This window comes from Dermochelys coriacea, chromosome 7, assembly GCF_009764565.3.
Source record: "Dermochelys coriacea isolate rDerCor1 chromosome 7, rDerCor1.pri.v4, whole genome shotgun sequence".
In the NCBI taxonomy this organism is placed as follows: Eukaryota; Metazoa; Chordata; order Testudines; family Dermochelyidae; genus Dermochelys; species Dermochelys coriacea.
Genome location: NC_050074.1, coordinates 1,094,487 through 1,120,278, shown reverse-complemented (window position 1 = coordinate 1,120,278; position 25,792 = coordinate 1,094,487). Strand labels below are relative to the sequence as shown.

General features: G+C 61.1%; 2 protein-coding genes and 1 long non-coding RNA gene across 9 annotated transcripts in view; 1 reads left to right on the top strand and 2 right to left on the bottom strand.

The window, feature by feature from the left end:
• LOC119859299 (laminin subunit beta-2-like) overlaps nt 1-12,572 on the bottom strand; it is a 49,831-nt gene extending 37,259 nt beyond the window's left edge. The window contains exons 1-8 of one of the 3 annotated variants that reach the window (XM_043519887.1): nt 12,274-12,572; nt 11,839-11,936; nt 11,408-11,505; nt 10,833-11,037; nt 5,162-5,484; nt 4,246-4,294; nt 1,275-1,438; nt 308-431 (exon numbers count right to left, since the gene is read on the bottom strand). In XM_043519887.1, the coding sequence (XP_043375822.1) occupies nt 308-431; nt 1,275-1,438; nt 4,246-4,294; nt 5,162-5,484; nt 10,833-11,037; nt 11,408-11,505; nt 11,839-11,936; nt 12,274-12,497 (1,285 nt within the window). In that variant the 5' untranslated portion in view covers nt 12,498-12,572. Of the gene's footprint in view, nt 1-307; nt 432-1,274; nt 1,439-4,245; nt 4,295-5,161; nt 5,485-7,547; nt 7,895-10,832; nt 11,038-11,407; nt 11,506-11,838; nt 11,937-12,273 lie in introns of those variants that run through there. The other 2 variants (XM_043519888.1, XM_038411215.2) reach the window with 2 other exon arrangements.
• Nucleotides 12,573-22,337: 9,765 nt separating this feature from the next.
• Nucleotides 22,338-25,792, bottom strand: part of CCDC71 (coiled-coil domain containing 71) — an 8,446-nt gene continuing 4,991 nt past the window's right edge. For 3 of the 5 annotated variants that reach the window (XM_038411011.2, XM_038411016.2, XM_043519890.1), the window contains exon 2: nt 22,338-24,893. In XM_038411011.2, coding sequence (XP_038266939.1) covers nt 23,648-24,893 — 1,246 coding nt within the window. In that variant the 3' untranslated portion in view covers nt 22,338-23,647. The remainder of the gene's footprint in view (nt 24,894-25,792) is intronic. The other 2 variants (XM_038411017.2, XM_038411012.2) reach the window with 1 other exon arrangement.
• LOC122461200 overlaps nt 25,556-25,792 on the top strand; it is a 25,255-nt gene continuing 25,018 nt past the window's right edge. Inside the window, exon 1 of the long non-coding RNA XR_006283007.1 lies at nt 25,556-25,596. This is a non-coding gene — a long non-coding RNA (uncharacterized LOC122461200). The remainder of the gene's footprint in view (nt 25,597-25,792) is intronic.

Sequence of the window (25,792 nt, the reverse complement as noted above, 5' to 3'; positions counted from 1 at the left end):
CCTGCCTGCACCAGCCCCTTTGCCGCCCTCACATCTCAAGCTGTGGGCCCAGCAGAGGCAGATGTGGTGGCTGCGGGGGCCACTCACCCAGCTTGGAGGTCCTGGCATTGGGGTCTCGCGAGGAACAGTCCCCTGGCCCAGGCCTGCAGCCCAGGCTGTCCTGAGGGTCCCGTGTGACTCCTGCAGTCCGGGGCAGTGCAGGCCAAGCGAGGGGCCATGACCCCTCCCCTTCCCCTCCCCACTAGTCTGGGCTCCATCCGACCGCAGGGGGAACCTCTCTCTATGGCCTTGCAGGGCCCCCCCTCACCATTCTCCGACTGCCACCAGGTCGTGTGGCCGTCCTGGCCGCCGAGGTACACCACATTCTGGATGCGGTGGCTGTTACGCAGAGACGGGGACCGGGAGTCGCAGGAGAAGCATTTCTCCGAGTCCTGCAGCACAGAGAGTGTCCCAGTGGTGTCCCTGCCCCCCAACAGCCCCCCAGCAGAGACAGATGGACAGACTGGAGCCCTGGAGCTGCCTCTGCTCCCCACCTGCGACAGACCCAGTCTCTTCAGCCCTGGGACGGACAGACAGACTCACCCCCGGACACACCAATCCAGACACATGCACGGTACCCACATGCACAGCCGGACTCGCACACCCACGGATCGAGGCAGACGGACGGATGGACACAACCACCAATCCAGGTGGACAGACGGATAGACAGACACACATGGATCCAGGTGGACAGACGGACTCACACGCACATGCAGAGCCGGACAGACGGACTCTCACACACACTTGGATCCAGGCGGACAGATGGACTCACGTACAGAGCCGGACAGACGGACTCACACGCACACAGACCCAGGGGACAGACGGACTCTCACACACACGCGCTGACCCTGGCTCGCCCACAGGCTCTGCCAGCCCGGCTGGGGCTGAGTGTTTGGGGCTGGGCACAGTGGACTGAGTCCCACGTCTCCTTTGGCCAGGCTCACCAGAGGCCTGAGGACCAGCCAGTGGGTGCCGGTGAGAGCACAGGGCTCAGGGCCAAGCTCCCCTGGTTGCCCTGGATGGCAGGGGCCTGGCTCAAGCCAGTGGGGGCTGTGGGCAGAGGGGCCACCCCCTGCGTGCCCAGGTGGTGCTGACGGGGAGCGCGTGGCCGCATGGAGGGGTGGCGGGGGCAGCTGTTCACGCCGAACACAGAGATGCATGTTGGGCTGGAGCCACACAGCACCCGCTGGGCTGGGGGCTCTGCACCAAGCGGCCCTTGGGGGGCGGCCGGGTACCTGCAGGTGGCTGACGATGCAGTACTCCTGGGGCCCCTGCAGCCCACAGGTGGACGTGGCGCTCAGGTTCTGGGCCCGCCCTACAAGCAGGTTCCCGGTGGCTGGGTGGCAGCTCCCCGCAGAGCAGCCTGGCTCTTCCTGGCTTGCTGCACCGGGCACCTGGACTGAGAGAGGCACAGGGAGGGCCCGGCTGAGAGGGGGCATGTGGCATCCTGGCACCCAGGGACTCTGCTGCGCTGGTCCCAAGAGGAAACCTGGCCAGGGACCCACCAGTGAGGGCCTCGGGGCTGGAGGGAGTGGAACCAGCAAGAGCCCCAGGGCCGGGGTGGGGGGAAGATCCAGCAAGGGCCCTGGGGTGGGAGGAGGCAGATCCAGTGAGGGCCCTGGGGCGGGGAGGGGGCAGCGTGGAGCCAGTGCTGGGTGAGGCGGGCCGGGGGGGAATCTATGACTTTTGCATTTCCCACCATGACAGAAACCCCCCAACCCCTGCTGCCAGGGAGCCTGTCAGCTGGACCCCTCCAGCCCCTCACCACCACTGCCCCTCGCACCCCCGTGGGTACTTCTCCCCCTTTGACGAAGCGGGACTGTTCTTAATGTTTCCTCTGAATAGTGTGGTGGTGCCTCAGTTTCCCCTAGGCAATTCTTAAGTATCTAGGGGGTGGGATAAGGGTGTATGATCGTTGCAGAGCCCTAGAGGGCAGGTGTGGGCAGGGGTCTGGACACAGAGAATGGCCGACACCCTGTTTCCTGGCCACTGATGGCCTGGACCCTTCCCCCTGCAAGGTGAGAGCTAAAGGGTTGGAGAACAAAGGAACCAGGTGCCCTCCTGGCCCGGGAAAGGGACAAAGCCCAGAGGAGGGCGGGGGGGCTGGGGAGAGTTTCAGTTTGGGGCTGGCTGGGGACATGGAGTGAAGTGCAGACGGGGTTGTCTGGCTCACTGCCCCCCAAAATGGACCCAGCTGAGGGGTCCTATTCTCTGTACCTACAAGCTCTGTGTTAGACCATGCCCCTGTCATCTAATAAACCTTCTGTGTTACTGGCTGGCTGAGAGTCACGTCTGACTGTGGAGTTGGGGGGCAGGACCCTCTGGCTTCCCCAGGACCCCCCCTGGGCGGACTCGCTGTGGGAAGAGCACAGAGGGCAGAGGATGCTGGATGCTCCGAGGTCAGACCCAGGAAGGGGGGAGCCGGGTGAGCTGTGTGTCCTGGGGACAGGCTGCTCCCAGAGAGGAGACTCCCCCAGAGTCCTGCCTGGTTTTGTAGGGAGCAGCTCCAGAGCATCGCCCGGGGACCCCATGACACCCCCACATATGCCTCATCCCTTGCACGGGGCCCCCAGGCACATCCCTTCATTGCCCTGCACTGCGTACCCCTTGCACACACCCCTCCCCGCGCCCGGCACTGGGTCCCAGACCCGCTGACTCGGCACAGAAATGCTGCAACCTGGAAAGCCCCCGTGCAGCAGCCCTGTGACTGGGGGAGCAAGGGCCTTTCTCTGGCCCATGTGACTCTGCCCCCCCCAGCCCGATCCTTCCTGACTCTGCCCCCCCCCACTGCTCTGCCCCAACTCTGCCCCTCCCAGCCTGGTCCTTCCCGACTCTGCCCCCCCTCCACTGCTCTGCCCCAGCTCTGCCCCTCCCAGCCTGGTCCTTCCCGACTCTGCCCCCCCCACTGCTCTGCCCGGACTCTGCCCCGCTCCCACCCTGGTCCTTCCGGACTCTGCCCCCCCCACTGCTCTGCCCCAACTCTGCCCCTCCCAGCCTGGTCCTTCCCGACTCTGCCCCCCCCCCCACTGCTCTGCCCGGACTCTGCCCCGCCCCCAGCCTGGTCCTTCCTGACTCTGCCCCCCCGGGAATGCTCTGCCCCAACTCTGCCCCCCCCAGCCTGGTTCTTCCTGACTCTGCCCCCCCAGCCTGCTCTGTCCCGACTCTGCCCCCCCTGGGACTGCTCTGCCCAGACTCTGTCTCCCCCCGACTCTGCCCCCCCAGCCTGGCCCTCCCCAACTCGCCCCCCCCACTGCTCTGCCCGGACTCTGCCCCCCGTCCCGGCCTGCTCTGCCCCGACTCTGTCTCCCCCCGACTCTGCCCCCCCAGCTTGGCCCTCCCCGACTCTGCCCAGCCCCTGCCAACGATTAACCAGTGAGGCCGTGCCCAGAGAGGGGCCAGGGACACACTCCACACGTTCCGCCCCGGGCATAACCCGGGGAGTCCCCACCACCGGACCAGAGAGTTGGGGGGCAGGGAGAGGGGTCAGTGAAGGGGGACAGGGTGTCCACCCAGGCCCCTTTGCATTGCCCTCTGATCTGTCTCAGATCAGCAGCCACATCTGCCCACCAGTGGCCCACACGCTGGCCCAGTGCTCTGCACTGGGGGGAGGAAGCAGGCGCAGGGCTGGCGGAGGGTGGCTCGGGGCAGCCCTGGCAGTGCCCGTCCCGGGAGGTGTGAGCCATGGTCAGGTGCTGCACTAATTCCGCTCCCAGGGCTCAGCGGAGCCAGGATGTCTGGGGATTTACGGCTCAACTTCAGGGGCCCTTTGCCATGGGACGGAGCGGGCACAGCTGGGCCGAGCTCTGACCGGGGGATGCTGCCTAGGGCTCGGACTGTCCCGGGGAGCGCGTCCCCCGCACTTGCTGCACAAGGCCAGAGCACACGGGCACTCCAGGGCACCCTGCCCCCATCCCACCCGCACCAGGCGCCCCTCCTCAGGACACCCTGTCCCTGTCCCGCCCGCGCCGGGCGCCTCTCCTCAGGGCATCCTGCCCCCATCCCGCCCGCGCCAGGCGCCCCTCCTCAGGACACCCTGCCCCCATCCCGCACGCGCCGGGCGACCCTCCTCAGGGCACCCTGCCCCCATCCCCGCTGCGCTGGGCACCCCAGGATATGGGTGCGCACCCCCAGGATCTGGGTACGGTGCAGCCTGCTTGCCCTGGAAGCGGAGAACATGCCCAGGGCCAAACGTGTGCGGGGACTTACCCAGCAGCAGGAGGGCGACCAGCAGCTCCATGGGCACCGATGGTCCAGCCTGGGGAGAGCGAGGCGAGAGGGTTACATTAGACTGGGCTGGGTGAGGGGACCATGGGGTGGAGGTCAGATCTGCGGTGAGCCATGGGCCCAGGGTGCAAAGGGGGGCGGGGTTGGGGAAGGGAAAGAGACTGGGGGTGATGGGAAGTGGGGTGGGACAGGGCTTCCTCTTCCCTATGCAGTGGAAGGTTTCAAGACATGGCTCATGCCTCCTTCCTGCCAGCCTTGCAGGTGGGAGGTGCCAGGGCTCCCTGGCACTGCTAATGCCCGATGCTGGGACTGGGCCATGGTCAGCAGACCCAGGGCACCCATGGGGCTGGCTGTCCCAGAGGTCAGGCTCTGCTCAGCTACCCCCAGGACAGCACATGTGGTACCCCCCATCCCCTCACCTTGCCTGGCTTTTCCCTGCTGCCCCCCTCTGGCTCTGGGGAGCTAGGGGATCGGGGGGCAGGCAGGAGCTGCCCATGGCTGAGGGGTCCCATGTCTCAGAACTGGTGCATGTGGTCCAGGGGAAGGCTGTCTACTTGTGCCCCGGGGCAGTGCCAGCTCTAGAGAGGGCAAACTGCCCCAGTGGACAGCGTCACCCCCGCCAACGCCATGTGGGGCACTACCATGCTAACCTGGGGGCGAGATTCAAAGCAGCCAGCCCAGCTCAGAGCAGTGGCTAATAGCTGGAGCAGGAGACAGGGATTCGGGACACCTGGGTTCTCTTCCTGGCACTACCCCGACTGGCTATGGGGTGCTGGGCAAGCCCATTCCCCTCAGCCTGCTCCCCCGGTGATGAGCTCGTTCCCCTGTGCAGCACCCACCCCTTGGCCCTGGCTCCGGGACCCTCTCGCTACCCCTGGGCACCCTCCTGCCAACTTACCCCCCAGCTGGGCACAGGACTCTGGGGCTGCAGGAGAAATCCAGGCAGCTTGAGCTTTAATGTCGCTGCCCGGGCCGGGCACCTAAGGGCAGCAGGCTCTGCGGGCAGCCCCCTCCCGCTCACCCCAGAGCCGCCCCGGTACTCACGTCTGAGCGGTGCAGCCCGCAGCCCTGGCAGCCGCTCACCACTATGCGCTGGGGGAGGGGGAGTTGGCAGCAGGCTGGGGTGGAGGCGGCCCCCGAGAACGCCCCTCCTGCTCCTGCGAGTCCCCGAGTCCCCGAGCCCTGGGCGGGCAACGTGAGAACTCGGAGCACAAAAACAACCTGGCAAACAAGGGGAGCGATGGGTAAAACTAACCCGGCTCCTCTCGCAGGGCAGGGAGGCCGGGACAGAGCGATTCTTATTCAAATCGGGGCTGGGGCTGTGAAAGGGACTAGCGGTCTCCAGGCTACGGGAATGTCACAGCCGATTCTTTCTGCTCGGCAGTGCACGCAGGCCAGCCGGGGCTCGCCGGGGCCTCTAGGCCTGAGCCGGCCGGGGCCAGGCCAACCAGAGCCAGACTCCCGGCTCACAAGGGGCTAGAGTTAGGGTCAAACCGGTCACCCCGCAGGGCGTGAACCAAGGGAGCTGCTCCCATCTCGCCACCTCCTGGGGCACACGGCGCGCTTGGGCAGGCAGGCACCCGGGCTTTCCGCAGAGACCAGCTGAGGGGCCAGGTCTGGCTATCCCCTGCCACTCTGGGCAAAGGGGCTGTGACAAATGGCCACCCAGTGCCCCTTCCTGCCGCGCTGGGGGGAGAGGGCCCACTCCTTGCCCCCCGCTGGCCTCAAGCCACAAAGCGTGGGAGCAGAGCTGGCCGAAGCCGCGCCAAGGCCAGGGGCCAGGAAGAAAGGAGCAGACTGAGCCCTGCGTCCAGCAGGCCTGGCGCCCACGTTCCCAGGGTGCTGGCCCCAGCCAGGCAGGAATGTGCGTGTTGTGTCTTGCACCAGGCTCTCCGGGGAGAGCAGCGGGGCTGCGCGTCCCACAGCTGCTGCCACCAGCCTCCCTGCAGCCGCCGGGCCAGGCTGGGGAGGGGGCAGGGTGGAAACAGCCAATGTCCCCAGCGCCCGGCTCCATTCCTGGGGGCATCCAAGCTGGCACTCCAGGAGCCGCACATCCCCAGCCCCCTGGCATGGCGGGCCACTGAGCCCATGGGACTGGGAGGCAAGTGGCCAGCTGGTCACCAGATCTCTGGAGAGCAGCTCAGCCCCAGGGGCCGGCAAGGACCCAGGTGAGCCCAGGGCCTGGTGGCAAGGGGCAGGCTTTGCAGGAGGGGCAGCCTGAGTTTGACTCCCAGGAGGGGCTGCCTTGGAGGGCACCACACACGGACCCCACCACACCTCAGGCTCCCTGCTGCTTTAGGGCTCTGTCCCCTACCCCGCGGTGTGACCTGGTGGGCAGCCTCAGGGATCTCTGCAGCGCTCAGAGATGGGGCCCAGCCCGGCAGCCTGCAGGACTCCAGCTAGCCAGACCCATCCCTTGTCCCAGCGTCAGCTCTGCCCCCGTGCAGGAGCAGGAGCAGCCTCCCCCGGACCAGAGCCTGGCTCAGGGACTCTCCTGTTGCCCCTAGAGCTCCCCTCACATGGCTGGTCCCTCCTGCTGCAGGACGCTGGCCAGGGCAGAGAGGCCCAGCCCCAGTGCCTGAGAGGGTTGCCCCTGCCCCGCACCCAGCTGTTGAACTTCCTCCTGGATGTGGGTCAGCCCCATGGACACTGGCCCAGGCCAGGCACTGCGTGGCCTGTGCACCAGGGCATGAGCTGAGACTCCAGCCGGGGCCCTGGGCCCAGCAGCGCTGCCCCAGCGACACGGTCGCTCCCCAGGGAATAGCAGCCCAGCGTCCCGGGCCCACCCCAGAAAGGCTGTGAGCCGCAATGGCCCTGTTCCACCCCACCTGTGAGCAGAGCTCCCAGAGCTCCTCCCGCATCTGCGCGGCCAGGGCAGGACACCACCGGGCAGGGGACACACCCACAGGCCCCTCAGAGCAGCCCTGGGCAGGGGCCATCACCCTTCCCTGGCTATCGTCTGCCAGTGCACAGGGCACCATGCCCACAGCTCTCTGCCCTTCCAGCGATCTCTGTGCACCTCCAGGCCTCCCACCCCCTCAGCACTGCCTGGCCTCCAGGCCAGATGCCACTTCCCCCCTCACTGCAAAGCTGCCACCTCTGGGCGGGAGTGGGGCAGCTGTGTCACACAGCACACTATTGTTGGCACTGGCCGGGGCCAGGCCCGACTAACCCATGGAGACTGCCCGCGGGGTGGGGGGGGCAGCAGGGACAGCTCGCTGGGACATGGCCTGGGCACACGGTTCACACAGCTGATGCATGCAGAGCCAGGGCTGCACTGGTACCTGTACGGCTGTCGCTGCTTGGTGTCCCTGGAGAGGGCGACGCTTGGCCAGGTGGGCACACGCCCGTCCAGCACCCCCTGGCAGTGGCCTGCCACCAGCCGCCTTTGAGCTCAGCTCTGCTCAGGGCTGGGCTGTTTGTTCCTGCAAAGCTTCCTTCCCCCAAGCTCCTCCTCCCGCCACTTGTGCCAGGTGGGGCGGGCCCAGCTGCTCAGCCAAGGTGAGCGGGAGGCCAGGTACAGCGGCTCTCCCAGCCCTGCGCACAGGGGAGAGGCCAAACTGGAGCTGGGCCGGGGGGAGCGAGCCCCCGCACCCTGAGCTGCCAGCCCTCAGCTCCCCGCGGGGAGTGAAGGGCGGCATGCGAGGGCATGAGGCTTGGTGCCTACAGGAGCGCCTGCCCCGGCCTGCCCAGCCCTGCCCCGCCCTGCATAGGCCTGGCCCGGCCCCAGCTGGCCCTGCAGCCATGGGGAGGGACGGGGACCTCAGGCTGTGGCTGCAGTGGGCGGGGAAGCACAGGCTGCAGGCAGGCCCCGGGGCTGGGGCCATGCTGCATGCCAGGGAGTGCCCGGCTCTGCCTGCACAGGGCACCCAGGGCTGTCCCTACGTACGATCCTTGGAGCATGGCTCCTGCTTGGAGCCGCCCGTCAGCCACCCTGACACGCGACTGTTGGCGCCAATCAGTGCCGAGCTGCCTAGCTCCGGGCCGGAGCCGCCAAGCCTTTGGCGTGAGACGGCCCCTGGGAGTCATGCAGCGCAGAGTGGCGAGCACTGCTGCCCAAGGGTTGGGCCAGGCACACCCCACTTTGGCTCCCTGCGGGCAGCCCCAGCCCATACCCGCTCTCTGGCACCATTAACGGTGCTGCTTTTGATCCTGCAGCGAGCCCCTCCCTCGGTGTTGGGGCCAGCGCCCGCTGGGCATGGCCAGGGCTTTCCCCAGCATGCTGGTGCATGGCCTGGCTCTCTGGGGGAGCGCTCCTGGGGGCCGCTGGCAGATGTGCAGCAAGGCCATTGCAAGTGCTGCCTTCCCAACTGTGCACAGTGGCCCTGTGCCCAGCTCTGAGCTGCCAGCCACATGCAGACGCCCTGAGACTGGCAAGGAGCCACAGCTCCCTATGGAGAACACCAGGAAGCTGATGCCATCACCCGGGCCCAGCCAGCGAGTTGGGAGGGGCCTGGTGCCCCAGCCATGGGGGTGTCCCTGACAGGGGGCCGGGCCCAGCCAGCGAGTCAGGAGGGGCACGGTACCCGCAGCCAGGGGCAGCAGGTTTGTATAATTTTTGGTGGTGCCCAGGATGGGTCCAAGTCCCGTGCGCCCCCCTGCCCCAGCCCACACACACCCCTGCCTAAGGCTCCGGGAGGGAGTTTGGGTGCGGGAGTAGGTATGGGGGGCTGGAGCGGGTGCAGGGTGCAGGCTGTGGGCTAGGGCAGGGGGTTAGGGTGCAGGAGTTGGTGTGGGGGGTCGAGTTCTGGGAGGGAGTTTGGGTGTGGGTGCAGGGGGTTGGGGTGCGGGAGAGGGTGAGGCGATTATCTTGGGCAGCTCCCGAAAGCGGCTTTCACCCCCTTCGGGCAGCGGCTTCTAGGCAGTGGGGCTGGGGCATCTCCGCAGGCCCCAGCCCCGTAGCTCCCATTGGCTGCAGTTCCTGCTGCGGAGTTGGTGCTTGGGGCAGGGGCAGTGTGCGAAGACCCCCTGCTCCCTCCCCCCGCCTGCAGGGGCTGTAGGGCTGTTCCGGCTGCTTCCCTGAGTAGTGCAGAGCGAGGCTGGGGAGGAAGCTGCCTTAGCCCAGCTGAGCTGCCGGTGGTGGCGGCCGGGGGTCCCCGGGCCCTTTTAAATTGCCCGGAGGTGGAAGGCGGGTGAAGCTGGGCCCCTGGGCCTTCAATATTCCTGGAGCACGGGCATCTTGGGCCCATATAACTCACCACCCCTGCCTGCAGCCCCTGGTCACGTGGGCGCCCCCGGCAGAGGGGCCTGGCCGGCGAGGGGCCCGTGGACCCCAGCCTGTGAGCAGCCTGCCCAGGTAGCTCCAGCACGGCTGTAAGGGCAGTGCCGCGCCAGGCCCTGGGGAAGGCCGATTCTCACACGCTCCAGGAGGCCTCGGCTCAGGACTGGCAGAGCTGCCGTCTCTCAGTGCAGGTGCCAATGGCCTGTCCCACTGCCAGGCCCTCTGCCCTAAGCTCTGGGCGCTCAGGTGAAAGGACATGGGAGGCACAGCTCCTTCCCCACCGTCTGCGCCACTGGCCCATTGCCTGGCATTGCCCAGGCTGAGCAGAGCCCCCGGGGGCCAGATCCATTTGCTACGAGGCTCAGTGCCCAGCCAACACGCTGCCACGTGGCGCAGGCGACACATCCCATCTCCCTGGGCACACACTGGCACCGGCGGCCTGGAGACCCTGTGCCCAGCCCCTCCACTCGTGCTGCAGGCTCCGCAGGCTGCCAGCCAGCCTGCCAGGGACATGTGTGGGCCCCCCAGCACTGCCTGTCTAGCCCCCAACACACGCAGACGGCACCGGCAGCTGGTCAGACAGGGGCTCTTTATTTAGGCGCCTGCTTGGGGTGAACCTGTGGCAGCCTCTGCCCGCTCAGTGGGGGCATGGAGCGGGAGTCTGGGGTCCAAGCTGGCTCGGGCATCGGCTGTGGGGCAACACGCCGGGGCTGGGCTCCACAGTCAGCAGGTACTTGCTCAGTGACCTAGACCACAAGAAAGGACACGCCATGGCTGGGCGCCGCAGGGCTGCTGCTATTTATCATGCCAGGCTCTGTGGAGACAAGCCTGCTCCCTAGGCACCCAGACACATGCGTGTCCCTGCATGACACGCACATGTGCATGCCTGCACACACACAGCCACCCCCAGACACACGCATGTCCCTGCATGACACGCACATGTGCACGCCCACACACACGCAGCCACCCCCAGACACACGCATGTCCCTGCACGACACGCACATGTGCACGCCCACACACACGCAGCCACCCCCAGACACACGCGTGTCCCTGCACGACACGCACATGTGCACACCCGCACACACGCAGCCACCCCCAGACACACACGTGTCCCTGCATGACATGCACATGTGCACGCCCGCACACACGCAGCCACCCCCAGTCACACGCGTGTCCCTGCGTGGACGTGCCTGCAGGGAGCTGCACATCAGACGGGATGCATTGCCTGAGAGTAAATGCTAAACTCTGCACCAGCAAGCCGGCCCTGCCCATGTGCCAACGACGCTGGGCACGCGCCCACGGCCGAGAGCCCACTGCCTTCATTCCACCACCCCCCAGCCGCACAGACCTCCCTGGAGAGTCCGGTGCAGATAACGGGCCGGCCCCTGGGCCCCCTGGCTGTCACTGAGGTCGGCAAGCGGCTCCCTGGCCAGCAGCAGGCTGGTTGCGTCCTGGTGCAGCTCCCCCATTCGGTGCATCACATGCAGCTGCAGCCTCCACCGGGCCACCCGCTGCATCCTGGGCATGAGAGCGGCGCCTCCCAGCCGGGGCACCTGCAGGGGGCAGTGCCATGGGGCAGCGGGGAGAGACCGAGTGTAACACCCAGCCACGGCACCCACACACGGTGGGGGGGAGCTCGCATGGTGGGGCGAGGGGCAGGAGGTGCCCTCATGTAACGAGGTGGGGAGGGGTGTGGGGGGCCCTTATGTAGTGGGGGGGCAAGGGGGTCCCCTCATATGGCAGGGGGAGCATGGGGGTCCCCAGCCCATACAGCCGTGGCGCCCTGCCAGGGACAGGGTGGCTCTCACAGACCCCCCAGCGGGGGGACCACCTTTGTGGGGTAGGAATCGGGGCAAGGCCAGCTCTCACCCCGGCAATCCCATGCGCAGGGACAATCTGTGCCCCAGCCCAGGAGCCCCCCACCTGCTCGGAGAGCGCCCGCCCCATCCCAGCCTCTGCCGCCTGCCGCCGGCGCTGTGGCTCCTCGTGCAGGACTCGCCAGAGCTCCTCAGCACGGGCCCCTGGGGGAAGGGGCATGTCCAGGCTAAGTGCCCCAGGCAGGGCCTGGTGCCCAGCCCTGGCCAGCCCCAAGCCCGAGCCCGCGCTCAGCCTTGGCTGGGGGCTGCAGGGCTGCTGCTATTTATCCAGCCAGCCATGGCCCAATGGCTGGAGCCAACCTGGCCAATGGGCAGGGCCCGGGACAGGCCCGCGGGGCTGGGAAATGGACAGGCCCCAAGGCAGTGGCGTGGGCAGATCAGCCTGTGCAGCCAGCCCAGGCCACGGGGCTCAGAATCTGCAGCCAGGGCCGTAGGTGCTGGCTCCTGGGGCCAGGGGGCTGGGGCTGGGCACCTTACCTCCCACTGCCTCCGGCAGGCCCTGCTCCCCGGGGCTCCTGCTCCGCTCCAGGGCTGGCGGGCTCAGGAAGTATTTGGCTCTTTCAGGGCCCAGAAGGCTGCGGGGAAGGAAGCAGGTCACAGCACATAGCCCAGCACCCTGCCTGCCCCCCCCGGGCCTAGGATCCACCCAGTTTGCCAGGGCCCACCCCATTCAGGACCTAACCCACCCGGAATCCACCCAGGATCTGGCCCACCCTACTCAGGCTCCAGCCCACCACGTCCCTGCCCGGCTGGTGCCCACGAGTGCCCAGGCAGCCATGGTGCCGGCTCTGCCAGGGGGCATGGCGTCTCCTCTGGGGCCGCACTGGGCTGGTCGTTCCGTGGGGCGAGCCCAGCCCACTCTGCCAACGCCTGCAGGGCTCCCCTGGGGAGGGGCTCCCCTCCCTCGCTCACCTGTACAGGTGCTGCCGATAGTCGGGCGGGGGGCTGGCCGGGGGCTCCTCCTCGATCCCCGGCAGCCTCTGGCTCTTGCTCCCCTTGCAGGGGGCTTGGCTGCTGGGCGCTGTCTCCAGGGGGCCGGATACCTGGTGCCCCCGCCACTGGGACTCTGCTAGGACAGAGGGGGAGGGGCAAGAAGCAGGGGAGACCCCCGTCTGGGGAGCTAAACCCTTCGCCATGGTGCCCCCGCTTCACTGGGCCCCACCCCATCCCCATCACAGTCATGGCTCCCCACACCCTGCCCCCCGCCTCACCCCAGCACTCAGCCCCCCATCTCCCCTGGATTCTGAGCCGCACCTCAGCACACAGGGCCCCAGGCTCTGCTGGGGAGCGGGGAGAGCCAGCCCCCCGCATGGCGAGGTCCTGGCACCCCCGGGGCCCGGCTCACAGTCGCTGGGTGCGTCTCACCTGCAGGCCCACGGCGCCGGCCTGTTGAGCGGGTGTTGCTATGGCACCACCGTCTCCTCCTGCCCGGATCACCGAGCAGCAGAGCCTGCAGGGCAGGGGGCTGGTGGGCACCGGGGTGGGCACCAGGGGGTGGGCAGGGCGCTGGGAAGGAGCACTGGGGTCAGGGAGGGAAGAGGGGCTGAGCTGCCCCCATGTGGCGGGAGGGTAGTAAGGACACACCGTGGGTCCAGCCCCTCTTGCTGACCCTGGGCTGCGGCCAGGCCCCCACCAGCCGGCTCCTCAGAGCCCCGTATGGCCAGGGCTTGCTGTGGTTCCTGGGGGGCACAATGGGGGCAGAGAAGTGGGGCTGCAGAGCCATAGCCCAGGCTCACGCTGCCCCCTGTTGGCTGCCTGGAGCAGGGACCGCCATGGGCGGGAGGGCTGGTTCTTGGCTGCCAGCCTGTCCCCAGCCCAGGACGGGGGGACACGGGACACCCCAGAGCCAGGCAGGCCTCTGTGCTCAGCCTTCGGCTTCATTTCAGCCACATACACCCGGGAACAAGTTCCACCTCCTGCCCCTGCCCTGGCAGCTCTGCCAGCCAGTGGGCACCTTGCTGCTTTTCTACGCTGACCGGCCGCAGGTCCGGCTGGGCCCAGCTCCCCCAGCAGCCAGCCCCCCAAAGCCAGGCCAGGGCTCCTGGGAATCCGGGCTGCCCAACACCACTACAGCCAGGGATTATTGCCAGCATTGCTACCAGGGCTGCCAGGATGGGGCCCAGTGCCCAGCACAGGCCCCCTATCTGGGGAAGCTCTCTGGGGGGGTCACCAGTGATCTGGAGCCCCCCCCAGCCCACCAGGGTACCTTAGAGGAGCCTGAAACAGACCCCCTGCCAAGCATATTTGAGACTCCTCAGCAGTCCACCAGCGAAGCGTGCCGAAGGGGAAGGCCCTGGCTCCCGGATCAGTGTGCGCAGGCACTGACAGCTGGAAGCAGGGTCTACTTGGTGTCTCACGAGGCCCCCGGAACAGCAGCCAGGGCCAAAGGGGTCGGGGGGGCTCCCACCTGGTGACGTGGGTGCTGCTTAACAAGTCCCAGTTGCTCGTTGACCCTCCCGCCCTCTGTTTAAAGGCTGAACTGGTCAGACTCCATTGAGAGGTTCGGGGGCTGAGCCGGAGAGCTGCAGAGGGGACAGCGTTGCTGTGAAAGACGAATGCAGGGTCCCTGCTAGCTGCAGGGTCCCCACTACCCAGTGAAATGGCTAAGGCCTGGGCTCCGTGGTGAAACCGCAGGGCTGGGGGCAGTGATAGCGTGTGGTATTGCTCATCCCCCGGTTAGGGGTGGAAGGTGACCTGCTGTGACGCACCCCTGAATTCTGGGCCTTCGCTGACTTTGCACCACCAACTGTGAGTGGGGGGCAGCGGCTTGCCACGTTAAAGGGACTTTCGTCTGCCGGACTGTCACACTGCCAGGTGAGAAACTGAGGCAGAGGACACAGCCCAAGGCACTCAGTGTGGGACGGATGTTACTTCTGACCACGTGCTTTTGAACTGTTGCAGAGTTTGCCAAATTGATGCCGGGCTGGTTCCCTTTCTCCTTTAATAAAACTTCTCTGGTTCTCCACAGACTCAGTGCATGCGAGAGAGGTTGGGGTCTCCCCAACCTGCCTGGGGACGGTGGGTCATTTTCCCACCGTACGGGGCAGGGGCTTGAGCTTTTGCTGGTGTGTGTTGCTAAGAGGAACCCCTGCACACTGAACCTGGCTCTTGCAGCTGCTGGCACCAGCTGGCAGAAGAGTAACAGTGTCTACACTGAAATATGGCACCCGGCCCATCCCAGCGGACACAAGACTCAGGGATCAGGAAGAGCTAGATACAACCAGGGGAGCTGCTCTCTGCTTTCCATTCCCTGGGGGCTAGGGGACATGGAGCAGTTTATGTGCACAGGGATGTCCTTTCTTCCTACGTTTCATCCAGAGCTCAGAGAAATGCTCTACAGTCCTCGCCCGCAAGTCTCTAGGGAGAGCTGCCTTATTTCTTCCTCTGTGGTGGGACCCTTTCCCACCCCGCTCCGTTTGCTGACACCAGTGCAGCTGGGTTGTGTGTGTGACCCAGGGGTGAGGGCGGCTGTGGAGCAGAGCTGGGCAGCTGGTGGCAATAAGCAAAGCACGCCTTGGGAGAGGTGGTCCTGGGAATGCGGGAGGGGAGGGGTGGTTTCTTTCCCTTTCTGGTGGGAGTGTAAATCCAAGGCCACACCTGGCTGTCCACCAAGGGCCAGGAGTAGTGCTGGATTGCCCCTGGGTTTTACCTCAGAGTCTGACAATCCTGCATCCACCCTGCAGTTCTCCTGGGGAGCGAGCGGGGGAACAGGGCTGCTTCTCTCCGAGCAAAGGCCCAGAAGCCGGAAGAGGGGCAGGTGAAAGCACAGCCAGGACTGCACATGCAACCAGGGAACCCCCCCAAATACCCATCACCTCGCTGCTCACATGAAGCTGGTTCCTGGCTTTGCACATACTATCCAACAAATGCACAGGCTCGGGAACGAGCATGTCTACACCAGCTAGGGTGACCAGATGTCCCGATTTTATAGGGACAGTCCCGATTTTAGGGTCTTTTTCTTATATAGACTCCTAATACCCCCTCCCCACCCCATCCCAATTTTTCACACTTGCTGTCTGGTCACCCTAACACCAGCCAGGGCCTCCATCTTTGAAAATTCAGTCCTCTGCACCAGTCTCGAGCTGGGCCCCCTTCTGCTAGGTGGCCAGGCAAGAGAATGGCAGGTGAAATTCAGTGCTGACAAAGGCAAGGTTCTGTGCAGGGGTGGGGCTGCTGCCTTCCTCAGCCACAGCACAGAACTAACAGAACCACCCGGGAACATGGTTCGAGAGTTCCAACCCCGCTGCTCCCAGGGAAGCCAAGGGGGACCACCTCCCCCAACCCCCCGTGATGACAGAAGCAGAGCTGGCGTCCAGTGCAGGAAGCCGAACAGGTGGAAGAAGGCATACAGACAAGCCCCGTATGGCACGGCACCTCCCAGCTCCTGCCCTGGGGAGCAGCGTCCTAACTGTCAGGAAGGGGGAATACTGGAAGCCCTAGCGTCCTTCCCTGGCTCCTACACCTGGCCACTCCTGGTTTGCTGGCAGGACAGTGACATTGCAACACATCACTGTGAAAGCTTCCCTTGCAGAGTAATTCCCTGACAGTACCTCCTGGACACCTGGGCCTGCCCGGTCAGGCACCTCGGGCCTTCATGGTCGCTGCAAGAGAGAAAAAAGTTAATGAGCTGTTGGTGACGCCAGGACAAGATGTTGCGTTTGTTTGGGTGCATGGTGTTGGACTGGCTGACGCTGCTACAGGGTGCCAAGGAGAGGCAGGATGGGGAGCAGGGCTCGTAATGCTGAGTTTTAGAGAATCAAGCCCCGTGCAGCAGCCAATCACACCTGAGGCTCTGCCCCGTTCACCTGACAATGTGTTAGTCATTACCACCAACAGCAGCAGCCTGGCCAAGGGCAAGGAAGGGCCCAAAGAGGAGCTGGACGCAGCTGGCTGGGTTCTGAAGCACCATTTTACTGAAGAACGGCAGGGCCAGATCGCCTGCTTGCATTTCATAACAAAAAGTTCATTTCATTTAAGAAAAAGAGACAGTTTGGTTCTGGCCAGTTTCCCCGTAAGAGTGGGACAACACTAGCACTGCCCTTCACTGCGCAACAGCCTTCCGAATATACACAGCGAGCCCAGCAAACCACTGACCACGCTGCAGAAACACTCTACACACCCACCAAAGAGTAGAAAGTTCACTCCCAGCACAAGGGGGCCAGTTGTTTCAGATTCACAATACAAGCAGCACTCGGGGTCCCTCCTGCAGGCGATCCCGTTCCCAGGCTGACAGCAGGGGCGGCAGGCCCGGGTCAAAACCCGCTCATAGGAAATGGCCTGCTCGCTCTGGGGACTAGCACTCTGCTGGTATAGGGCTGTTGAATTCACACCCAAAGAGAAGATCCGTGGCAAAGCTGGTGGCTCCAGTCCAAGCAGAAGCAGGCTAGTTACGCTGCAGCAATGGAAGGAGACCAGTTCTCTCCCAAGGCTGCTGGGCAATGAAGAACAGTTCCCAGCTCATGGGCAGCAGAGTCTCCCCATGTCCCACAGAGACTGGCCGCTATCCCACAGCTCTGTGAATAGTGCCCATTGGAAATGCTGCAGCAGGACACTACAGGCAGAGGCGATGCCAGTGTCTCTCCAGACACGACACTAACTGCACCGCTTGGTAAACTCCAGGTGCCAACTGGCGTCCCTTGCGAGCTGTGGCAGGAGGCGTATTTCCCAGTGCTCTGTATTCCCGTTTGTGCCCCTGGGGTCGGGAGAGGTGGTTAGGAGCAAGGCTGTGGCTGTATGGCACCTTCTCTGTCACTGCAGCACTGAGCACCCAGCTTTGCCCCTGGGGAAGGCCCCAGACGCCCGCTGCGGAGACCTGTGCGCTGCTACAGGAACTGAATGGGATCATTAAGACACCACAAGAGGGATAGGCATGGGGATAATAAGGTCTTTGAGGGACTCCTCAGGGCAAGGGCTAATTGCCGCCTTCGGGGAACTTCCTTTGGATGCTCATGCTCAGACAAGATGCGCTCCTCCTTCTAGTGCTGTCGATCGGAAGGATCGGCACTGCCTGGGCAGGGCTCTGGGCCACAAGCGCTGCAGGGACAAGAGTTACACCAGCGCCCCTGCCACTGCAAAGCAAGCGAGGACGGAACCCAAAGCCTGAGCAATGCCCCCAGCTGCCCCTCCACGGCACAGTCCAGAACCCACAAGGCCCGATCCACTCAAGGGAAAGCTGTCTGGAAAGGGCTATGCACTTGAGAGCTCTCTGGTGCTCCACAGCCTTCGCTGAGCTCAATCACCCAGAAGCACACGCCATGTACAGAAGCCAAACAGGCCTGCCAGCCACAAACAGCCGGCTTTTTTGGGTTTCCCTTAATCCCAGCTCCTCCCTCTCAGCAGCACTGGGCACTGCACTAGCAGAGCTCAGGGCCAGGGGCCGGCTTTGTAAGCTGCTGTTACACACACTGACCCAGAGGTTGGTGCCTCCTAGGGGCACAGCACTCAGCCCCTTCTCCAAGCCAGCACGGTGCACTGTGCTCCTCTCCCTCACCAGCAGTCACGGCCCCTCGGACCCGTCCAGCACAGCTTAGCAAGAGAAAAGGCGGCACCCAAGGGGAAGAGGAACAGTGGGGTAGGGGACAATCTGCCATAGGCCATAGTCTCTAGCTCCTGGAAGGCATCTCCCCCAGACCACAGAGGTCCCAAACATCAGCATCACTAAATCCTGCATAACGAATACACTCACTTCTCCAGGAAATAAGGTTTGTGCTGGTGAATGGAGAGTCCCCCCCCTGCAGTGCTACAGAGAGGGGAGAGAGAAAACATTCTCCTCTTTCCCCAGGCATGGACTGTGTGCATGTGGCCGCATTCGGCGGCCAGGCAGTGGTTGTCCCAGTTCATGGGGGTTTTCATACACCCACTGGGGAGAGAAAAAGCTAAGGAAGGAGCCTGTTATGGGAAACCGCACTTGGCACAGTTCTCCCACTGACTAGATTTCAAACTTGCAGCTCCTGGGCTGGCACAGCTCCTGGATCAAACCCTCAAACCCTGAAGTGAAGGGCCTACAATGCTGCTTACTTCTATGCTCAGACAAATACGCGCAGGATCTCCCCAAGTGCCCGTTCCCACCCCCAGGCTGGGCCGGGAGGCGCCTCTTGAGCACTGTTTGTGACTGAAGGTGCAGTCTCCAGCACCCAGAAGGAAGTGCAGGAGAATGCTTGGGAGGAAGAGCCCCGCCACAGCACTGCTTAGTTCTGTTTACACCATGCAGCCAACACTGACCAGTACCTCCTGCTCACGCTGCTTTCCCCTCTGCCTTCTCTGGGGTGCACACAAGCACATTTCCCCAGGGCCACGATTTACTTCGCTCTGGGCACAGCACGGCACCCAGCAGCTGTGCCACAAAGCCAATGCTGTCACTGAGATAAACCAGACCAACAGAAGAGGTGTTTGCCAGCCATCTCCCTCGAGCCCACCAGGAAGAACCAGAAACCCAGCCAAACAACTGCATGTAACAGGCTGGATTTGTACCTAGGCCAGATCTCTCCAAGGATAGAGAGGCACTGCGAGGGGTGTCTGCAGCCGAGCTGGGCAGTGCACCGACAGCACCACATCCTGGAATGTAGGGCAATGACAGCTCAATCCAGCCTGAAGTGTCACCTTCATCAAGGGCCTGTTCTGAGAAGCGTTCAGACAATAGCCATTTACATGCACTCTGCTAGCGCTCAGCCACTAACCACCACTCCACGGACGCCTCCCCTCCAGCCACCAACAGGGTCAGGACACGGCATGCTACAGGGTGGGCTATACAGCTGAAATAGTTACAAAATCATCCCTTCGTTTTGTGCAGCAAAGTGCTCTAGAGATTACATACCAGGGTCACTCCTGCAGCCACCTCTGGGGTGAAGCACACAGCAGGTCTCTGCCAGCAACACTATACAACATGGTTTGCAGAGAGGGAGCAAAGGAGAAATTCCTCTCACTGAAACTAGAGGCAGGAAGATGCAGCCTGGTCACAACACAAGTTTGCCTTAAAATTTCACTTCTGCTCACTAACAGCAGATTTTCAACCAAATGTCTGAAAATCAGACCCCTGCCCCCTCTTCACTGACCTGCACATGCTCAGGTAGCTGCTTCCCCTGCAAGAACTGATGGCCTCACGAACATCTACCACCAAGAAGGAAGCGCAGGGACCCTTGCCCTGGGTCACTCGTTACTGGTGCAGCCAACTCAGGCGGGTGAAACACGAACTCTGACTCCTGGCTGGCAGGTAAGTAAAAGAGGAAATGATCCCCGGAACGTGGTTACGGACAGCCCTCTGCAGAATGCTGGTAGCATTAATCTACACAGTCCAAGCCGTGCTGAGCACGCGGCTCTGCCTGTACCCAGGAACAGCACCGCCAGACTAGGCACCTGAGGACCTATACAAAACAAACTGAAAACAACCTGTGCCGAGCTCTGCAGGGTAACACATTCTGCATTTACTGGCTCAGCTCCGGATATGACCCTGTGGCCGCCCCAGCTCCCTGGCTGCGTACACATTTCGGGTCTGCCCGAAATGCCAATAAATCAGTAAGAACAATCCTACAGGCCCTTACCCCTCTGTGCCAACCCAGCCCCTATGGGCAGGAAAGGATTATCCCCAGGCCTAAGGGCACAGAACACAGCTGTAAAAGGCCATGCCTTCTCTCCTTAGCGATGGTGGGAGGGAGGGGCCCATACCCTCAACTCCAGCACTGTCTGGGCAGCACCCTCACAATGAGGCTCCGTGCAGACAGGTCTCCAGGGGCTATCACAGTAACAATCCGCGGCATGGAGCTGCATTCTGTCTGCACCCCCCCTTGAAACAATGAAGGGAAGGGGTTGGCGAGTGGGGTATCTGCATTCCCCACCTGCACTGGACCAAACCCCTGAGCACTCCACTGCACTGCCATCTCTGCCCACAAAGACCCTCGCTAGCTCAGACACCTGCCTGCTGGATTCTGGGCAGGAAGAATGTATTTCAGTGACTATCGCTGATACTCACAACCGACTAGTGGCACACCAACCAAGCGGAGAGCCACAGCGACGTCCAGCTCTCCCAAGAACCTGGGCGGACCCCCTTTTCCACACACTATAGGAACTCTGAAGCGATGAGAGGGGAGGCCCAGGAGTGTGGCGGTAACAAGCCCCGTTTGACGTGTGCAGTTGCAGTGGGGGAGAGAAGCATGATCTGCCTCAAGGACATGGCAAAGATTTCGGGAGCTGAGCGATGTGGGGAGGCAGGCAGCAGAGTGCTGCAGGGGGTCACACACAGCTGCTCACCTATAGAGAGAGGCTCAGCATACGCCGAAGGAAGAGACCTAGGCCTGGATTCCGCCCTGGGTATAAGCAGGTGAATTTCTCATTGGCTTCAATGAGAGCTGGACTCATCTCCGCAGGTTCCTAATCTGCATGGTGAGCGAAGCTAAGGCTAAAACAGGAAATAATGCTTCAGTGCCTTTAGAGAGGAGAACAGGAGGACTTGTGGCACCTTAGAGACTAACAAATTTATTTGAGCATAAGCTTTCGTGCGCTACAGCTCACTTCATCAGATGTAGCTCACGAAAGCTTATGCTCAAATACATTTGTTAGTCTCTAAGGTGCCACAAGTCCTCCTGTTCTTTTTGCGGATACAGACTAATTCAGCTGCTACTCGGAAACCTGTCTTTAGAGAGGAGAGAAAAGGAGGAACAAAGCACTGGGTAAGGCAGTGACCTGGAGCCCGCTCAAGACTGGGAAGATCCACTGGAGGGCAGGCTATTTCTCAGCCTGCTTGAAAAATGGGGAAGGAGCCAAGCAGAGGGAAGGGAGGGAAATGGGAAAGACGAGCCAGGGTTTGGTAAGTGATCAAACAGCCCCTGCTCACCCAGTGCCACTCCTGCAACGCGAACACTCTGCAAAACTGAAACACAAGGACGGTGAAAACAAAGAGTGAAAAGGGAATATTTCCATCCTATAGCCAACCCAGGGCAGCCGCTGAAGGGCATGCACTATGGTGGAGTGAGCACCTGGCCAGCAATGGCATCAGCAGCTAGCAACTCACGACAGAGTGACTGCTGTGGGGATGGGAGGGTGCTCCACAAATTGCCAGGCACTGTATGGAGGGTTCTGGCTTTCCAAGGAAGCAACAGCTATGAGCCGCCGTGTGAAGTGGAAGAGCAGATTAGCGGAGCCAGTCAAAGGTTTGAGCTGGTAGACCAGGTGAGACACTGCACTCGATGGCCTGGGGTGGCTGAATCCACAGTAACACGCAGCACATGGGAGCCCCCAGAGCCAACCCATCCCAACCTCCCGGAGGGTGCTCTAGGCATCAGCTGGCAGAAGGCTGTGGGTTAGGGGAGCTGGAAAAGCCTGATTTCACTGGCACAAGGGAAAGGGAAATCAGACCCCAGCATCCAGTTGGTGGGGCAGGCAGAGGAGCTTCTCTGACACCCCTTGCTGCGGCCTATGCACTACAGGCAATAGCTTAATATGCTGCTCCCTCATTGGATGCACAGCTTGTCCATGCATGCAACAAAGGGTGCGACCTTCTGGTGTGCTTGTGCGTTAACAAAACAGGGCCTCCTGGAGGAGAGGAGACACATTCCCAATAACGAGAGGTGGGGACCTCCCACAAACAGCCTCAGCACTTTGGATCAACTCTCCTCTGGAGAAGGGGGGAGAATGTCCCTTTCTGTTTTTATGGTCTCTGGATCAAGACTCCCTGTTAGTCAAGTGTGAGATGACGAAGGCTGTCTCTCTGTGCAGGGCGATGGTCACACCCCCTCCAGCACTGACAGCTGGAATTTTACAATAGTTCACATGCAATTGGCAATCCCCTTCCAACAGCAAAAGGCAGAACCAACTGTAACCAGTGAAGGCTCTGCCCTCAGATCACACCCAGCAATGCAACTGCAAGTGCGATTAGCATATTCCCAGCCGGTACCTGCCAGACTCTCCCAGTGAGGAGGGAAGGAGGCACCTGCTCCTTGTTTTCTCACGCTCCCCTGAACACAGAACTAAGCACGGAGACTCTATGCAGAGAAAGATTTTATACCCTGCAGCAGATCACCACCCTAAAATCCCAGAAGAGCTGGCAAATCTGAAATCCAGGACGAGAAATAAATATACAGTGGCTTAACCCCGCGCAAACCACTCCCCGGAAACTAATACCGTATTCTCTTGAAATGTTAAAAAAATTGCTGGAAACTCGTTTTATGAACCTGCTGCTGCTGTGCTCTGGTTCTCATCCATACCCATTCCACTGGAGCCAGCAGAACGTTAGCAAACACTCGATACATTCAGAATCACAGTGGGTGAGGTCTCGACCTAACCCGAAAGTCACTGGAATGTTCAGCAGCACGCAAGTGGTGACAGTCTGGCCAGGAAATAACAAGTATCCGCGGATTGGCAGCCCCAGATCGTGGGTCGACAACCAGCCACAAATTCATTTTTTATGTTAACAAACAGGGCATAACAGCACCTTTCCCGTGGCGCTCTTTGGAAGCAAACCCGCAGGAAGCGTTTAGCGTTTCTGCTAATAGCGAAAGGGGACGGCACCCAGAGAGCCATCAGATAGACTCAGCGCTAACAGCCCAATCAACCCTCCCCTACTTTCCATTTTCTTTGAAGAGGTCATCTGAACTCAACTCAACTATGAGCTGGTAAGTCTCCATCCGGCATGGTGTTTCCAGAGACAAATGTGTGGCTATAATTCTGCCTGCTTCTGAGCTTCTCAAGAGAGCCCAGAACAGACGGGTAACAACACTGACGATGGGAAAGAAACCCTGGTACCTTTCGACAAAAGACTGACTGATGGCAGGTAAAAAATAAAAGGTATTGAACCCAAATCCAGAGGGGCGGAGGAAATGTGTCTTCAGATAGTGCCAGGGCATTGTGTGTGTATAGATATATAGATATATAATAAAGATATAAAATTTGATCAAAATAAAACCAATAAATGTACAGCTTGAAAAAGAACAAAATATCACAGTGCATGAACGTCATGAGAAAGTCACGCGCTCCCCACTGCACAGACGTACGCTCCACCACGTTCAAAAAAGCACAGCACAGAACGCTAGCACCTGGTTTCGCTCAGCTCACCACGGGGGCTGGGAGTCATTGTCCTGTATTTCTAAACATGGGTTTGTACTCGTGCAGTCCAACTCTGCAGAATGTCACCAGGCAGCCAGCAACAGCCGTGGAGCAAGCTGCCCAAAGTCTGCAGGTACCGGGTATGATACTGTTGCCGGACACTAGAGAATGGAAGTGGCTCTTACATGTTTCCACAGCCTGGCAGCTGGTTCACACTTATGTATTTAAGAGAAAAGTGACAAAAGGAAGGAACTCAGGGGACATTGTGAGAGGGGGACAATGGCTGAATTTTGATCACAGGGGACAGGTTAACCCTAAGGATCTTCTGTGCTCTCCGCCTCACTTCATCGTCTGATGACGAGCTGTCCACCTTAATGGCCCGGGATCTCAGCAGGTTCAAAGTGCTCTGACCTAGTTCAGGTTTATTCATGGCATTTTTCTTCTTCTTCTGTGGTGCTTCTTTTGCCTCCTCGGCTCTTTTCCTTTTCTGCCCAACGGTTTCCTGACTACTGCTGTCTTTCCATTCAGTTCTCCCCACTGGAACTTCCTTGGCTTTATTTTTAAAGGCCTTGGACTGTGACCCCCCACTGCAACACTGAGATGAGCTACCTGTAATCCTGCCATTCAGGATTCCAGATGCTTTGCAAGCATTACTCTCCTTTAGCACCCCACCTTTAGTTCCCTTCAGAAGTGTTACAGCTAGAGCGGGAGATTCTGGCGCTTTCTTAACTATGTGTTTATAGCCTTTGGGGTCTAACTGCCCCGAGGGTAGCTTAGTGTTCTGCCTCGAGGCACCCGATGCCTTGAGGAGCTTCAGGTCCGAGGGGGAGATTCCAAGATGCCCTGGTTTGTATTTGGACTCCAAACAGGATGCTGTGGCTTTCAATGGGACCAAGGCTTCCAGAACGACAGAGAGTCTCATGGCTGGATACACGTCAGGGTACATATTAGCTGGGAAGCCCATTGCTGAGGCCTTCGATGTGCCTGACCGTGTTTCTTTCAATGAGTTCAGCAGCAGGTTTGTGGAACTTCCTTTCGAGACAGGCTTGGTGCGGACATTAGGAGAGCGGACTGAAACCCCCGCAAGTGTCCCAGGCATCTCTGCTGTCACTGCAGGGCTTCTAACCGGAGCTTTACAGTCAGTGACAGCAGCGCTGGTGCTTGAACTGTCTTGTGTGCTCTCGTGTGTCTGGCTGGGAGTAGCCGCCGTGCAGGAGCTGTACCCATACACATCCTTGCTCCTTAAGATTGTGGGCTGGTGGCCTTCCTCCTTGAGGCCTTGGAGAAAGGCCACCAGCTGGGTCTCAGTGTCTGAAAGGTCCTTGGACATGGGGTTGAAGACTCGGAGGGCTTCCTCCAGGGCTTTCTGTCCCGCAGAAGAGATTCTTGACCAAGAGTGGACAGCTTTTTCTTCCACATTGTTCACCTCAATATTCATGGCATTAGGGTAGTAGGAGCTTCCAATAGGTCCAAATTCCTTGAAAACCAACGCTGGACACCTCAAAGGGAAAGAGAAGACAGTTAGCACAACCCAAACACCGATCTCCATGCCTCTAAGGGAAGGCTACGGAGAACCCTCCGCAATGTTAATGCCAGTGACCATCTAGTCTGACCCCCTGCGTAACCCAGGCCAGAGAACTTCATCCAGTGATTCATGCATCCAGACAAATCATTTGGGGTTAAACTACCACATCTCTTTTAGAAAACCAGCCATGCTTGGTGTGATGATTTCAAGTGACAGAGAACCCACCACACTTGCTAGGGCAACTGTTCCAATGGTTAAACACCCTCATTGAAAAACATGCACCTCTAAGGTGCCAAAAGTACTCCTTATCTTCAGTCTCACACTTCAATCTGCAGCCACTGGCTCACTCTGCTCTTTGTCAGCTACATCAAAGAGCTCTCTGCTACAGAAATCTTCTCCCTGCCTCGGGGCTTATAGACCAGGATCAAGCCATTTCAGCCTCTTCTTCAGTAAGCTAAAGAGACTGAGCTCCTTAAAAAGAAAAGGAGTACTTGTGGCACCTTAGAGACTAACAAATTTATTAGAGCATAAGCTTTCGTGAGCTACAGCTCATCCGATGAAGTGAGCTGTAGCTCACGAAAGCTTATGCTCAAATAAATTTGTTAGTCTCTAAGGTGCCACAAGTACTCCTTTTCTTTTTGCGAATACAGACTAACATGGCTGCTACTCTGAAACCTGTCACTGAGCTCCTTAAGTCTCTCACTATAAGCCATGTTTCTTCCAACCCTCTGACCATTCTCTGCTCCAGTTTTTCAACAACCTTTCTGAAGTACGAACACCAGAATTGGATCCTATTCCAGTAGTGCTCTCACTAGTGCCGCAGACAAAGGCAGTATGACCTCCCTCCCTCCTCCTATTTCCTATTATTCCCCT